Genomic DNA, 17,075 nt, shown 5'->3' with positions numbered 1-17,075 from the left:
AAGAGATTTCGCAGCGACACCGCTGCATCCGATTGCGTAACTAATTTATAATCATTGAATTTTTTTATCAAATTATTCGCAGCGTATATACAGTGATATGCCATATATGCAGTCGTTGAGTTTTGTATTCAAGGTCAATGGAGGTATGGATTTTAAAATTTGATTTTCTGTGTCATGTAATAAACAAATATGTCTGTTACCTACATATATCACAAAAATATAATCGTGGAAAACGAAGAATATTTGATTAGTAGTAGTATTAGTACCTAACGGTTGTACGTATCACCTAAAATTAAGCGGTATAGATATAGGGTTATATACTTATATGTAAATGATTAGGATGACGAGGCGAATTAAAGTCAGGGTGACTGTCTGTCTGTCAGTCCGCGCAAGCTGTAACTTGAGTAAAAATTTAAATATATTTATGAAATATTGTATGTACATAGGTTCCTCAGCACAAAAAAAATTTCGAGTTCATAGATGGGCGTAATCAGGCCACTGCCACGCCCACAAATCGAACCGAATCATGAATCGAAAGCACAAAAAGTGCCATAACTAAGTACTTAATGATATATAAGTCTTATTCGATACAGAGCAACTCTGGGCCAATTTTTTGAAAAAGTGGGCATGGCCCCGCCCTTTAACAAGTTTAATGTACATATCGCCTAAACCGCTTAAGCTAAAACAATCAAACCTGCTGAGTGGAAATCTTGCAAGAAATAAAAGCTCGAAAAATCAATAACTACGGTCTGTCAAGTGAGAGCGAGGTCGTGTTAATTTATAAAAATAATATTTATGAAACTTTCATATTTATATATACATTGTACACATTAGAAGGAATGGTGCAATTTTGTCAATAATGTGACCAGTCACCACCGGCATCGATAATTGCCTGGCATCTCCGAGGCATGTTTTCTACTAACTTGACGGCGTATTCTAGTGGCAAGGATCTCTAGATCCGACAAATTTCGTAAGACAACTGCGTCAAAGTGTATGTGCATCTTCCACGAAGCTTCTGTTTAATATATGGCTCGGTGAGGACAGAACGTTGCCATATAGAACATTCATCAGTAAAAATGGCATTTTCAAAATCTCTATCAATATTCTCATGCGCCCAAGCGAGTCGCTTTGTCACAAGTTTTTCAGTCAACAGAGGCTTCTTCATTGTGTTGCGCCATTTCAGATCATGAGTATGAAGAAAGGTTCGGATAGTTTCGTAGGATATATCTAAACCTTTTGCCATTAATTTTGCTTGTCCTTGCCACAGTGTTAAAGCAGGATTCCGTAAAAACAGATTCACTATTCTTTTTTTATCTTTTTTGTTCACTTTTCCTATCGAGCCACGTTCTGGTAAATCATCGACTTTCTCATATATTAAGCAGCCGCTGATTGCGACGTTTTGGGACCTTTCGGGTGGATGCAAAGGAACACAGCTTCGTAGTGCGACGCGTACTTAGCACTCATGGCGTTTAACGTGATTCTCTTACAAAAGATCAACGACAACTGAACCTTTGTTCTCAATGCATCAAGGACAAAGCTTGCCTCTATCGGCTCGCAAAGGAATTAGAGCGAAATCTTTCATTAAATGTCGGTAAAGTCGACCACGCTCGTATTTGACATACTGTAAATACACCACAGACATTTAATCTTATACACATAAGGGGGTTTTATGGGAGCCGGCGTGAAAATTGAACGATGAGCGTGGCATCACCCATTTTTTGCTGAAATCCCATATCTTGGGACCTGCTGGACTGACTTTGACTAAATTTAGTACGTAGTGTTCTTCCTACATTCTTATGTCACATTGTAAAAATGGACGAAATAGGACAACAACCACGCATACTTCCCATATAGCACAATTTTAAATTCCACTTGTTTCGCTATGTTTCCAGTACACAAATCAAAAAGCAATTAATGACCAAATCCAAAACTGTTCAAGCTCCTATGAAACGAATATGTGACATATATAATTGGAATTCAAGGATAATCGTTTTCTTATAATGATATGTCTGTATGTCAAAAATAGGTTCAATATATTTACCGCATATACTTAAGATACAAATTTTCGAACTTCGCGTTGACTTTGTACCGCATATACACCTAATATGTGAGTTATCTCAATGAAAATTAGAGAATGTGTTTTATACATTACAGTGTATATATATGTATAGATAAATTTGAGAGGATACCTTGCCTAGCCTCCATATAACTAATATCGGGATTTTCGAACATCCCGCTGACTTTACTCTATGGTCTATGATTGGTTTTACACCTTAAAGTATTTCCCTGGCTTTGATTCTTGCAAGTTGCAAGAGTATAAAATTTTCGGCTGCACCCGACCTTAGCCCTTCCTTATTTGTTTTTATTTTTTTCTTTTTTTGAAATAATAATATAGTTAAACAACTTCTTCGTTATTTACAACGAATTTAAGGTGAAATAAGAATAAATATTTTAGGAAACTGGTAAATATTTACTATGGTTCGTAGAAGCTTGACGACATTTTCAGGAATTACAATTATTTGTAGTACCACATATCACAAATGTAGTGAAAAAATACGTCAGCTTCTTAAATAACATTAGTCGAATGGCGGTTACCAATTTTTTCAAAAACTTCTTCTAAAGATTGGTTAGGCCTTTGAAAGTAACTTGGAACAACAAGAGTACCTATGTTTGATTTATCAATCACTTACCTTCTACTCCCCGAAATAAAACTGTTTACTTAGGATTAAATATGCTCTTTAGAACCGGAAAATATAGGTTGTCTTCTTGCATTTTTTTTATTAAAAGAATAAATAAATAATTTATAAACAAATTTCGTTTTCATCTCATTTGAACTTACGTTGAGACAATTGAAGATTAAGGTCTCTTTTCCAGTTAAAAATATATGCTTTCGGGATGATAGCAAAAACAAAAACTACAAAAATAAATATTTTCATCAGTAACCAATGTCACGAATACGAATAGAAATACATAATATTTTCTTCTTTAAAAATTTGAGATTTTGTGGAACGGATAACATAAAAGACTTAATTCCGCCCATCAAAAATGAATTAGTAGCTGAAACAAATTTATTATAATAAGTTTATTCTTACTCAAATTTTTCCTGGCTTACACCCTATAAAAGTCCTGTCAACTTTACACGAACTTCCGTATGAGCGCATCTTCATCAAAAACTCTACTTCTTATCAATTTAAATAATTTTAGTTATAAAATATAATGTTGTCATATGTACATCCTTACTTTCAAGAAAAATAAATAAATGTGAAAAGCTTAATGCAATCTATCACCAAATTACTTTAAATATATTATTTTTATGTTTCAACTTTTTTACAGCACTACTGGCCTTCACAGTTCTTCACGTCAGCAGCGCCGAAACAAACGTAAGTTGTGACCAAAAACGTATTTTCTAACTTGCTAATATTTATATCGAATCGTGATTCATTACTTTTACGCTCTAAAGAATTTATAAACAAATACTCAAAAAAATTAGCGCTCTTAACCTAACTTTTGTACTTGTGGTTTAATACAAAGAGTAACTTAAAAATTCTCTTATTTCTCGTTAACAGAGCGACAGCACGCCAGCACGTGTTTTAGCCAAACAAACTGGGGCCGCTCAGTTTGAGGAGGAACGTTATGAGACACACACGGACATTAATGAGCACAAACATCACTTGAAAAAGCGCTCTTCCGATGAGGATGTGGACTATGAGGTCTATCAGGGCGTGGTCGGCAGACCGGGCATAGATTTTCCCATCTATCCTCGTATACCGAAAACGACATTCAGTTGCCGCTCATTTGGCAATGGATACTTTGCCGACATGGAGACTGACTGCCAGGTAGGTGTTCACATACCAATATAATACTAGCATTTATAAGTTCTCTTTCTACTATTGCTACAGGTATTTCATATCTGCGAAGATGGCCGCAAGATATCATTCCTCTGTCCCAATGGCACAATTTTCCAACAAAGTGAACTCACTTGTGACTGGTGGTTCAAGGTGAATTGTCTCGGCTCACCCGGTTACTATGCAGACAGCGCAGAGATACTCAATAAACAACGTGTACAACGCATACGGCCCTCCGTACCGGTACAAGGTTTCAATATTGTTGGTGGTGGTCTGAATATAAAGGCAAAAGTGAACAATCAAGTACCACGTCCACGGCAATCGGCTAAGCCGGAACGACGTTTCGACTCGAATGAGGAACCTTCTCTGGAGACTGTGGATTTTGAGGACCTTTCCGGCGAAAAACAATTGAAGGGAGAAAAGACACAGATACCAGCGAGTATCGATAACAACAACAATAACGATGAAACACAAATTACCGCTGAAAGTGGGTCTTTCGTGGACGGCCGAAGACGCAACAGTTTTGGCTATGAAAAGCCGAATGTAGACATTGTAGAAACAAAATCTGCGGAGAATCGTGGAAGAAATAATGGACGTAATAGTGCTTATGTGGAAGGACGACGTGGAAATGTCAGTAACAATGTGGATGGCAATAAAAATGATAACAGTAGTAGTAATAGTAACGGTAATGGAAATAGAAATGGAAATGAAAAAGCGAGTAAAAACGGAAACAGTAATTCCAAAGAGAATGGTAGCAGAAACAGTAATAACAACAACAGTAGCAACGGTAATGCCAATGGCAATAGCACTGACAGCAGCAGTGAACGCTCTCCTACAACTCGTAAAGGCTACAACTATCAAAAGGAGTCTGCGGAACGTGCTCGAGATGGTAAACGTGGCCAACAGCGTTATCGCGAGGATGTTAAGCCTCAACTCAGTTCACAAGAATCAAGAGAAGTAGGTATTGAGAGTCGGGAATTCAGTAAGAAACCTTCATTGCTTGAGAAACCACGCCAAGTAGTCCCTGTAGAAGGTCGCGCGAAATCACGTTCCGGTTCCTCTATTAAATCTGAAGAATCGGACTCTAATGAGCCACGATACTCAACACGTTTCGTAGAATCCCGTTTACCAAATACTACACCATATCAAGCTCTTGGTACATATTCGACCGCGCGGCGACTCGATACGACACGAAGCACACCATTTTACACACCGACTGTACCAACCGTGGCTAAATCCAAGACTACTGAAGGCAAGGGATTTTACATCAAGGGTTCACCGGTTGTTGGATCAAATATTGTTGCTTCCACACCAAATCCCAAACGAAGAGTAATTTCGCAGGATACCACCTCCAACTCAACACCCATTACAACACTGCGTCCACTTATAATCGGCATGAGGTACAATCACGAATCTTCCGGTGAGAAACATAAAACTTCAGTTCCGTCAAAGAGTTCTTTTGACGTAGATTTACCAGTGCAGCGAACACGAAAACGTCCAGACTCTGCTGACCTTACAACTACTTCGACAACACCAGCGCCCACAGGGCCAACTTATTTGCCTCGCAATGCCGCACGTCCAAAAACGACATCAAATTCTGGTGGCGACGATTTCCTTTTTGCACCTCAACCACTTAATGATGGCGATGACTCGGTGACACGCAATGTACAGGAAATGATAAAGACTATTAACATGCTGAAAACTAAATTCGATGATGCTGATCAAACGAAATTCCAAGGACAAGCACGCGAAGGCTTGGATATACCTCCCTCTTCGGGACCTGATGCTTTAGTCTCATTGGCCAAATACTTTGCGAATGAGCAGAATGCCGCATCAAGCAATTCAGTAAGTAGTTCAGCCGAAAAAAAGGACATAGCGCGTACTGACGCAAGCATCCCTATAACAACATTGAAATACTCAGTAAAACCCATTAAAAATACTGAACAAGTTGACGCTACAACTGCAACCAGCATTGGTGTTAGCAAAAAGTCTGAGGACATACGCGCCAGTCTGCTCAGTGATCGTACTGTCAATCAGTATTCTAATCTATTTGGACTGCAAGCTGCTGGGAGTAAATCTACAGACAACATAACTGGCCGCAGCAGTGGCGCAAATGGATCCGGTGCATCCAGTGATCAGTTCAACTTATTCCCACAAATAGGAACCACTGGTGCTACAATTAGTCAACTGGCGGAAGAGCCTGACTCCCGTAAAATTGCACATGTCTTCTCGGAAGCCATATCTAGTTACTTAGAGGATCCCAAAACATTCCGGGCACAACTTGAAGCAGTCAGACCGACTGAACCCACAATAGTTAGCGGAAAACCAAACTTTGAGCCTGTTACAGCGACCGATAGGTCATTGTTTAACTCAGGCACAGCTGCTACTTATCTTCCCACTGAATCGCCAGCCACCGCATCGAGCATCGCTGCTGAAATTAACAACAACTTCGACTTTTCTACACCCTCGAATGACTTCTTGAGCACCACAGATGCACCCGACACCACAACCTATCGACCACGTTTCAGTGACGCACGCGGACAACAGTTACGCAAACAATTCTCAGCAGAATTACAGTCGCCTCTTGGTGAATCAAGTGAACATGAAGAGTTTCTCCACGGTGAGCACACTCAATCCTTTGTTATACCTCGCAATAACAAAGTCAATGCTGCATACACAACCGATGCAGGCAATAAACCAACCGAAAATCCATGGAATCAAATTTCACAGACCGATTTCCTAGACCCGCTGACAATTAATGACGGACTCATGAAAGAGCCACGCACCACAACCATTAGTTCTTTGAATTTTGCACAAAGGGACACTACAACATCACTTCCCGCCACAACTCTCCGCGGCCAGTTAAATGTGCTCTCATCGGATGCAAAACGCAACGCAGCGCGAAGCAATGAGCACTATACACGCGTAGGTTCTGCCGAAGAGACCACACGTCATCCTGCTGCCAGCAACCAATCACCTGAATTCGACTCTTGGCAAGAACTGTTTCACGCATACAATCTGCCTCAAGAGTCACTGCCCTCTAGCAATGGTTTGCAACGTATTGCCAACAAACTGTTCGGCGGCCTCAACGAATCTGAAGCATTACATCTGAAGAATGTTATGCAACAAGCGGAGCACAATCGTCAGGTGCTAAGTCTATTACTCTTACTCATACAGACGTGTGACGACCAAAATGGCAGAGCCTTGGAACGCTCACGCAAGCATCTGCTGAATGCGCTCATTGATATGGACGGCAAGTTGGCGAATGAGGGTGGCAAGTCTGCACATCACAAAGCGGCCTCTGTGCCAGCAGCTGCAGCCGCAGCACCTCAGCCAATAGTCTCCACAACCGCACGCATAGCGGACACCACACTTCGGCAGACAGCCACAACTAATTTACCCTTAGTCGTTAGTACTACCACCGAAGCCGGCGCGTGGACGACGACAACAGTACCCGCAGTCACGCAATCGAGTGGTAGCATTGAGGAGACAACGAAATTCGAGATACGTGTGGAGGAGCCCGAGGAGAGTACAGTCAACTCGATCACGTCGAGCCACGGTGGCAGCAGCGGCAGCACCAGTTCAAATTCAGATGAACGCGCTTTAGAGCTACTCAAGTCATTATACTCGTTGGCCTCAAAGTTCACAAGCAGACGATAAGACTAGCGATGGCTACACCGTCCGATCGAATACTTCGCAATAGCTGCTTTTCAAGCGAAACACTCTTTCCTTTATCGCCTGTAATTTCTTTGGTTATTTAATTTAATTTGTACCCAATTGTTTACATTTATGATTTTCTATTTAATTTTATTTCATTATTTGCTAATCTTAATTTTAGCTAATATTTTTATCAATGAAATTAATATTGGCTTTTCGAAAACGTTTGGTATAAAAATATGTAATTATGAAATTATTGTATTTAATTTTCTAAAATCTTTATTTGTAAATAATATTAAGTTGTCATTGCTGGATGAACGAGTATTTAGCTGAGGTCTATTATATATTAAGACCTATGTGTGCAAATGCATTTGTATTGGGGAAATCCGACAATACTCAAACCGCTTATTGTATTGTATCTGGTATGCGAAAGCGCTCTATTTTTATGGCAAACTCTGAGAGAGCATCATTGAATGGTTTCTCTTATTTAATGCTTTTTGTGAACTCTTTACTTTATTTATGATTTATTTCTAAAAAAGTGACTTATTATTTTTGTCGCCAATGTAAATATGTATTACTTGTTAGAGACACGTTTTATTCTGCCACACTGTAATATTATTTTTTGTATATTAATACCAACAATTTATGCAATGAACGAATAAATAAATAAAAATAAGATAAATTAATGAGAAATGTTTTTTTTTTTAATTTACTATATGTAGAGTTTATATTAAAAACTGTTTCATAGTATTATAGAACTTTTATTACCATAACCATGACGACGCCTCATGGAACGCATAATTTCGTTGCGATTTCCACTACTTTTTCAACAGATCCAACCTTATATCACGAATAACTAGTGGAACGATCAATTTTGTAGTTGTTTTATAAGCGCAAAACATTGACTTGGCTCACACACCCACAACAACTTGTCTAACAATATGAAATGGCATGACACAGGTGACCAATTTAAATGCTTATGACGCGGTCAACAAAAGTTTGTCCTAAAAAGTGATGGTTTAATAACTTCGTGTTACTCAAAAACTTAGTAATATTACATTATTTCGTTCTGGGTCGTTCAGTACCCTGATCCTAAACGATTTAAAGACAGGCTTAAAGTCATAGATCATTATATAGAGTACACTGAAGGCAGAGAAAGGTCTGGGTTTTATAAAAATACTATTGATAATATACCTATATACATATTAGGCATGTTAGAATGGAAGTTGGGTTAATTACGTAGATAGTATATACAAGAATATACCTTAAATTCACATTTTGAGCGATATAAAGAATAAAGCAAACAGAAGATAGAAAATCTCGAATTAGGTATATGGAAAATAGGGTACTTTAGCATAGATAATTTTGTTATTTCACCATTTTATTAAAAGAAACCGATGCACTCTGAGTTTCAGTAAGGTACCTGACATACCATCACCAATAAATATATAAGGAGTAACGTCAAGCGGATGTTTGAAAATCCCGATATTAGTTACATGAGGGGCTAAAGTATGTTTTCTCCATTTTTAACAAGAAAACACGCTTTCTATACTTCATTAAGATAACTCACATATTGGCCGATACTCGTATATGCCATATGCCGTCACCCGGAAGTCTGTAAACCTTCACCTTAGGTATACGGGAGTTAAGGAAAGTATTGATCCGATTCAACCCCATTTTGGCATACAGACATACCATTAACACTTCAATGGTCATCTTCAGAAACATATTTTCGGTAAAAAATTAGCAATAAACATTCGGATACTTGTGTTCTGTATCTGAGGTCTTCATCCGACTTTTTAAATTTTAAACTCGAAACTCGACCATAACTTAAGGAGGTAGGATGAAGTAAAGACGGAAAAAGACCATGCCCTTGTCGCCATAATTTCTTCCCCTAGGATCACTTGAATGGAATGATGGATTCTTGATTAGTTCGAATGTCGAATATCCAGAAGTAGCAAAACTGAAAAAATATAAAATAGCAATTACTCAAAAATAAATGTTGATTTTTTTCACTAGCTTCTTAACTTTGTCGATTTTGTAAATATCTCAAATTTCAATTTATAGTATGTTCAATCCATATTTCAAGCAATAACGGGTTTTTCAATAAGACCGCCACAAAAGTAAAAAAAGAAAAAATGAATCCCAATGAAATTCTTTATTCCTGCCAAAGTACACTCGATGCCATTATGTATGGAACTCGATTTCTTTTGAATGGCCATCATGGGCACGCTTACAGAAGTCTAGACGCTGAACTCAATTTTCGAAAGTTTTTCAGCCGAGCGATACTGCTGCAATTTCACGTTCCATATTCGTACGGAGTTCATTATAGACCATAGACTTGACGTAGCCCCACAGGAGATATTCTAACGGCGTCAAATCCCACGGCCGAGGCGGTGATTGTGATATCCGCTGTGTGGCTTGTGGCGATGGCCTGTTGGATCAACATATTGTCCAAGTCCATATCATTCAATTTGGGCCAAAAATATTTGGTTACCATTGAGCGATAGCTTGAGCTTGATCATCAGAAGTATGGCCCAATGACGATGACGGCCCGTAAACCGTATCAAACCGTAATTTTATCGGAATGCAAGGGTGACTCATGGAGTACGTACGAATGTACTTTCATAAAATAAAGAATTTCATTGATATACCAAACCAATTTTGTTATATTATATTCAAAAAAAACTTTTGTGGTGCTCTTATTAAAAAACCCGCTATTATTGAGGATGTAGGAAAATCTAGGCTGCTTGCATTAACTTTTGTATGCTCGAGAAAATATTTTTCGAACACACAAGGACTGACATATTCGATATACAGTTTGCTCGGGTAACAAAAATCGTTACAGGTTAAATGTGACAGCTGGGGACCATTTAAACTCAATTTGGTCATTAAAAAATAGTATATCCGATATTGTACTTTCATTTAATTTCTCTAAGACCTTTTTTATTGACCGATAACTATAATATACTTGTATTCTAAAGAACTAACAGGAAGAACGAAAACCTTTATATTGAGTATATGGCTAATGGCATTAGCATTAATTTTGAAAGTTTTTAGATTTGAGGGTGACTACCTTGAAGGCTTTATGACCTACCTATATTCGAATATTTTATTGATGTCTGATATATACCGTAAAGTAAAAGTTACACAAAAATACTCGATTAAATTATACCGCAAGTTTGGTTAAAATTTATCAATCATTCCAAAGGTATATAATTTCATCTAATTTCGTAGCACCTCGCACCTACGCCCATTTTTTTCCTTCAATATTGGTTCCTACGAAGCCTTTCCGAATCTTTGTTGGAGCTTTTAACTTTGTTGCTATGGGGGGGAGGGGGAGGCGGGGTTACAAAATTTAAATTGCAAATGTCCCTAAACTCTTCGAAGCTCCGTACTAAATTACAGTTTTGTATCTCAGTTTGTGGCTAAGTTATATCCGTTAGTAGTTTTTGATTAACGACATATTGTAGCCATCTACATCATCATCAAAATGTCAAAATCGTGTTTGACGACTTTAATGTGTGTTAGCAAAGAAGGTATCTTTGGCACAAGGGTCGATAAATTTAGCATGAACGATGAAACATCTCCAAATCGGTTGAGGCTGATCGACTTCACCGTAGCCCGAAATATGGTTAACTGTAGTACTAGCTTCCAGCATAGAAAAATTCATCAACCTGGCTGTCTCCGGATCGAAAAGCCACCAACCAGATCAATCATGAGCAGCTCGGTATAAGGGAACTATGGGGCGGCATTTCAAGCTCCTTTTTCAGGAAAACTCGAGTCCCCAATCGATGTAGATGGCCAACTACCATGGGATAAGCCTCCTCAACATCGCGTATAAAGTTCTATTCAGCGTTTTGTGTGAAAGATTAAAGCCCACCATAAACAAACTGACCTTATCAGTGTGGCTTTAGGCCTGGCAAATCAACAACTGACCAGATAGTCAGTATGCGCCAAATCTTGGAAAAGACCCTTGAAAGACACAGACCACCTCTACGTCGATTTCAAAGCTGCTTTTGGCAGCACGAAAAGGAGCTACCTTTATGCCGCGATGTATGAATTTGGTATCCCCGCAAAATTAATACGGACAGACGAGCGTTGAAAAATACTCTTTTAAGAGTATAACCAAGGAAATTTCATTGCGAAGTCAGTAATATACTGTAGGTTGTTTATGTTTATTAATAGTTGTTGCACGTCATTGAAGACTAAAAATCTGAGCACGCTAAAGATGAAAGTATTGCGCGTAAAATGTCATGCGATAAAAGAAGCTGAATGACATATTTAAGCTGCGTACTAGTATGAATCTGCAGAAGTATTTGCAAGGTTTTTAGTATTATATTAGTGAATACATATTTTCTAAAAATGTCAAAATAGTACTTATTATACAAATCAGTTGATAATATTAAAAATATCTTACTGTAATTGAAAATTTGTTGAACATATTTTACCCTCATCCAATAAAAGCACAAAACTACTGAATAATTCTTTAATCGCGCACTGAGTGAACCACGAACCAATCGACCAATTATTTTAAAAATATTTTCACAGCAAAGACATTGACATTTCCTTGATTTGTTAAAGTGCAAAAATTCTGGAAGGTCGCATAAATACAAAAGCCATTTAGAGGTCAGCAACACATTGAGGCTACCATGGTTAAGAAACTCAACAGGAGAGTTATATACCACAAGGATACCATCTGACCTTGAATTACGTGACTATGTCAACTGCTTTATATAATAAATATAATCAGCAAAAATATGTCAGTGGTTTGCAATTTGTATCAAAAGCCAAATACATATATTTCTACTCAAATGAACTGTGGAACTGAGAAACAATTGTTGCCACATGGTTTAAATTAAACCCACATTAATCAAGTGTTTTTGGATTGTCTTATATAAATTCTTTATTAAATGTGCGCTGGTATTTAGCAAGCCTTCCAAAAATGGACAAAACCGGTCCTTAACTTCCATTTGTCCTAAAACCATATTAATGAAAATATTATTTATTTATTATATATATTTTTTCTTTATCATTTTAGTCAAAATTATATTAATAGTAATAAGAATACATATTTTTTTTTTAATTTTGAAAACGAACTTACATATGTTTAAAAATACATTTTTTATTAATTAATTGTTTTGACTTTTATAATTCATATATAAACTACCCCATCTTTTAAATTTGATATAACAGAACATAGTATGCTAGGTCTTACGAAGAGCGGTTCAGTAGCTTAGGAGCTTACCCCGGACAAAATGTTTTTCACACAACCCCCAAATACCGTAATAGATTATTTATGTTCCTCGAATGAATTTTATACTCGGTATTGTCAGTCTTTGGATCTACGTCCCATATGTCATATATCGGTCATCCGTATGACAGATGTGTTTAAAAAAATAGATATTTATGTAATCCGGATGTTGTTTGGTATCAGAAATGTATGCCTATGGCACAGAACTTCTTTTAGGACACATGCGTTACACTTTTCAAATTACATAACACAACCAGTTGCTTATTATCCTCCCGCCCGGTACTTTCCAAACAAAAGTTGGCACAAGAAAAACGTACCATATGGCAACCACGCAATTGATTAACTAAATTCAATTAATGGGCCGGGTCGGACTACCACAGAAACAATAGGATTATCCACGGTAATAAATCTACATTCAAATGAAAACACGAAGAAAAAGGCGAAAAGTAAATGAGCAAAAATTATGAACAAGTTGTTAGCGACGTCACAAAACCGAGAAGCAACGAGTTGAAGCTTATGCACATACATACAAATACATATGCCTGTATAGTTATGCTTGCAGCCGTGTGCCCAGGGGATTGATAAAAAATCACATATCGTAAATTCGACAAAGATGCAACAAACAGTCAGCGGAATGCAAAACACACCAACAACTGCAACTGCATAACGAACAATGTGGCGAAAAACAATAAACACCAATGTAATCAATCAGTTGTAGTGCCAACTAACGAATTGTATAACAGTTGAGTGTTCTTTCTACACAATTAGAATGGAAATAGAATTTGTATAGTTTGCTGTGGAATTTTATGCTATTTCCAGCTCCAATCTTATGAGGCTTCTCTGTGGAGACTACAGCGCTAGCGCTCCAACAAACTGTTGGTGGATGAGATGAGCAGTTGTAAGCGGCAAAAATGTATTTGATGGTATAAAAAGGGCTGCAACTCGGAGAGCCATGCACACAAATGCAATGTCAGTTGGTCGATCGGTTGGCTGGTGTTCAAACATTTCATATTGACCAGACAAATAATAGTTGCGTATACGCCGTGTGGTAAAGTGTGAAAGTTAACAGTGTTCGTTCGGTTGTATATGAGTGAATAGAATTGACTTAAAATATTAAAAAAATATAAATAAAATAAATAAAATTCTTTGAAAGTTACTTACTCTGAAAATAAATTTTGGGTTGCTTCACTGCTTCAGAAACGTGGCGAATATGTTGAAAATATTTAATTACTTAGGTAAGTGAGAGTAAAAATTTAAACTAAATACTTGTAATGAACTGACGCTTGCTTTGAGGTTTTTCAAACTTTAGTTTACTGTGATTAAATCAAAGTTGTGCAGACGCTAAAATCATAAACCAGTTTATGCGGATATTGCATGAAGGTTTGGTGCACGAAAACCCTTCACTTTTTCGTATAATATTCAGTTAAACTTCTAAATTAGGCGAAGGATTTTAAAAACGAAATTTTGTAAATATAACCTTACTTTAGTTTAAGTCATTCAATTTAAATGTCGCTGCAGGGATGTTATTCCTCAAACCCACTAACTGATCAGTACAAGTTTCGCATTTATTCTGCCAAAAACACTTATAAAATTGAAACAGAAACCACTTTCACAGTGACTGTAAATTTAATTTGAATATATTAATATTAAACTCATTTTGTAAAAAAATTAAAAAAAAATATTAACAAAACTTTTTCTTTTTAACCTTGATAAATTGCTATTAAAGCCAAAAAGACATAATAGCATGCATTAATAGCACTTTATATGCCTATAAAACTAAGTTTGCTAAAATATCTCAGGAACTGAAACTAAATTCTATCTTTGTACAAAATATAATAAATATTCGAATCAATAAACTTCACCATAAAAAGTTGTAAAAAGGTCTAAGACCCTTTAATATTGATGAAAAATCAGTACAACCTTTCTTGAATCACAAATGGTGTCACTAACACGACGTTGTTTTATTTTTAAAGATAGTTTGAAAATACCACGAAGTTTGAAAAATTATCGAAACGCATAAAGAACAAATGCAAAAGTATGTATAGGCGTATACAGCAGTACGAAGATGAATATTTGCAAACGGTAATGGTTTAAGAAATCAGGGTCATTCGCTGCCCGCGCCACCAACAGCGGAAGCGGGCTATACGCATCAAGCCGGCAGCAAAGCAAAAATGAAAAAAAGCAAATGCGGTGAGTGTGGCACGTGCGGCTTTAATACGAAGTGCACATTTATATATCCAATATTGGTATGCAGTTCCACAATCTTACAAAGTTACTGACTTCAGTTGCACTCACATGTGAATATACCTGCCTACAAAGAACATACTCAAACTTCAAGTGCTTTAAGAGCAAAAAGTGTTGGCATACTTACGCGCATATATAACTACGGCCAATACAAGCTAAATGCAGCTAAAGTCGGTGCCGCCACAACCAATGATAAATGTTCGCATTTAAATTGGCCACAAAAGATTGTAATCACGTGCAGCGCCTGCTAGGGGCATGCTCTTGGCCTTAAAAAACTGGGCCAGCGCCGCGCTTTGACCGCAGCATTTTGATTTGCAGCAGCGGACGTCTTTAATTCATTTCGCACTGCAGTGGCCGAAACATATACAAATTTGTGCATATGTATCACCTTATGTGTGTTGTGCATTTTCATTTTACTTGTTATAATAGACTCTCTTTCGCATCATTTCAGGAATTTCGCTTTTTCTATTCAGCACGTGTGCCCAGGTGAGTCTCATTTTTGCGCTACTTTAAGGACACATTTGATTTACTTTTTTTTTATTCCTCACAGGCGCAAAGTGGTTACAACTACGCACGCCCTGAAATTGCGAACGCTGCTGGTGGCGGGGTTGGCAGCTCGAATGTCTTGCGTCCGATAGTGCCCGTCGGCAGCAACGCCTTGGCCGCCACTCCGACTTCGCCTTTGGGTTTCCCGTCCACCGCTGGCACAGCTTATGGCGGCACTGGCGGCGCTGCGACTGCACCTTTCTCCGGCTTCGGGACGCAGCCGTCAGCGTTAGGTGCCACTGGACAAGGTCCGTATACAGGTGGTGGAAACGCTGCGACATTGCAAACTGGCAGTGGTTTCAACGCGGGTAAGCGTCCTATTTTGGCGCCACAGCAACGCGGCGGTGGTGGAGGCGTATTCGGCGGTGGTCTGACGAGTATTACAAGCGGTCAGTCGGCATACGGTAATACACCACGCGTTTCCGGACTTAACGATGTGGACTATAGTGGCGAAGGTGATTATTCCGCCATACCAGGTGTACCAGCCGTTGATTATCCCATATATGCGGAGGTGCCGCAAACCAATTTCGATTGCGCACAGCAACTGCCTGGTTATTACTCGGACGTTGAAGCGCAGTGCCAAGTATTTCACATTTGCGCTCTCAATCGCACCTACTCGTTTCTCTGTCCGAATGGCACGATCTTTAGTCAGGAGACCCTCGTGTGCGTGTGGTGGAATCAATTTGAATGCGGAACGGCGCCTGCTCTATATGCCAACAATGCTTACATATACGATTATGGTAGCGAACAACGCACTGCTGGCGCTTACAGCGGGACTGGGGGTGGCGCAGCATTAGGAGCACGTCAATCGGCCAGTTATCCAGGCGCAGCTGGTAGCAGCAGCTTACGTGCTACAAGCGCTACATTGCCCTCTGCTGGTGGTATTTTCGGTGCTGCCAATTTACGTCCCACCGCTTTCGGCACGATCCCTAGCACAGTGACACCAGTGCCATCGACCGCGGGCTACAATGCAAATACTGGTCGCTTTCCTACTGGCTCGCCAGCCGGCGGGCAGGCCTTCAATACTGCCGTTGCACCGATTGCAGTCGCGCAGTCTACGTATGGACCCGGTGGTGTTGGTGTCGGCGGCGGCGGTGGCAGTGTGCCGGCAGGCGGTAGCAACGCTAACGCAAATAGCAATCGTGAATATTTGCCACCATCGCAACAGCAGCGACGTCCCTAAATCTACGCTTTTATCGAGTAGTATATAAAAATCAACTTTCTGTAATATTAAAGACCACTGGCATCTGTACCCGGCTTATGCTGTCCTTACTCTCATCCATCCGTACTACGGTTTAGGTTGTACACCTTAGTTTAATCACTTATACATTGACCCATTTATATAATAGTAATTAGGTATTCATTATCCCATCCAGCTCATACTTAATACTTCAACACACTATTCTCTTCAAAGGCATGCCTGTTTTCGCTCAACTTCTACGGTTTTCTACCTTTAGTTCGCTTCATTAATAATATAAATACTAGAACGATTTTACATATTTTTTACAAAATAAAGTATTCATAAAAAT

At 38.6% G+C, this 17,075-nt stretch overlaps 2 protein-coding genes across 4 annotated transcripts in view; both read left to right on the top strand.

The window, feature by feature from the left end:
• LOC105222701 (probable serine/threonine-protein kinase nek3) overlaps nucleotides 1-8,195 on the top strand; it is a 62,031-nt gene extending 53,836 nt beyond the window's left edge. For all 3 annotated transcript variants that reach the window (XM_011200125.4, XM_011200127.4, XM_049449186.1), the window contains exons 4-6: nucleotides 3,334-3,380; nucleotides 3,567-3,836; nucleotides 3,900-8,195. In XM_011200125.4, the coding sequence (XP_011198427.2) occupies nucleotides 3,334-3,380; nucleotides 3,567-3,836; nucleotides 3,900-7,505 (3,923 nt within the window). In that variant the 3' untranslated portion in view covers nucleotides 7,506-8,195. The remainder of the gene's footprint in view (nucleotides 1-3,333; nucleotides 3,381-3,566; nucleotides 3,837-3,899) is intronic.
• A 4,931-nt stretch (nucleotides 8,196-13,126) lies between these two features.
• LOC105222699 (protein lingerer) lies at nucleotides 13,127-17,070 on the top strand. Its single transcript, XM_011200124.4, has 3 exons — nucleotides 13,127-13,991; nucleotides 15,452-15,486; nucleotides 15,551-17,070. The coding sequence occupies exons 1-3, from the start codon at nucleotides 13,967-13,969 to the stop codon at nucleotides 16,727-16,729; spliced, it is 1,239 nt and encodes a 412-aa protein (XP_011198426.2). The 5' UTR covers nucleotides 13,127-13,966; the 3' UTR covers nucleotides 16,730-17,070.
• The last annotated feature ends 5 nt before the right edge of the window (nucleotides 17,071-17,075 follow it).

The sequence above is a fragment of the Bactrocera dorsalis genome, chromosome 2, assembly GCF_023373825.1.
Source record: "Bactrocera dorsalis isolate Fly_Bdor chromosome 2, ASM2337382v1, whole genome shotgun sequence".
In the NCBI taxonomy this organism is placed as follows: domain Eukaryota; kingdom Metazoa; phylum Arthropoda; class Insecta; order Diptera; family Tephritidae; genus Bactrocera; species Bactrocera dorsalis.
Note: the sequence above shows the minus strand (reverse complement) of the source record. Positions and strands in the feature narration are given on the sequence as shown.

Coding starts and splice junctions, on each gene's coding strand:
- LOC105222699 (XM_011200124.4), top strand. CDS start 13,967: ATGTTGAAAATATTTAATTACTTAG. Junction 13,992..15,451: donor GAAAATATTTAATTACTTAG/GTAAGTGAGAGT, acceptor GCATCATTTCAG/GAATTTCGCTTTTTCTATTC. Junction 15,487..15,550: donor TATTCAGCACGTGTGCCCAG/GTGAGTCTCATT, acceptor TATTCCTCACAG/GCGCAAAGTGGTTACAACTA.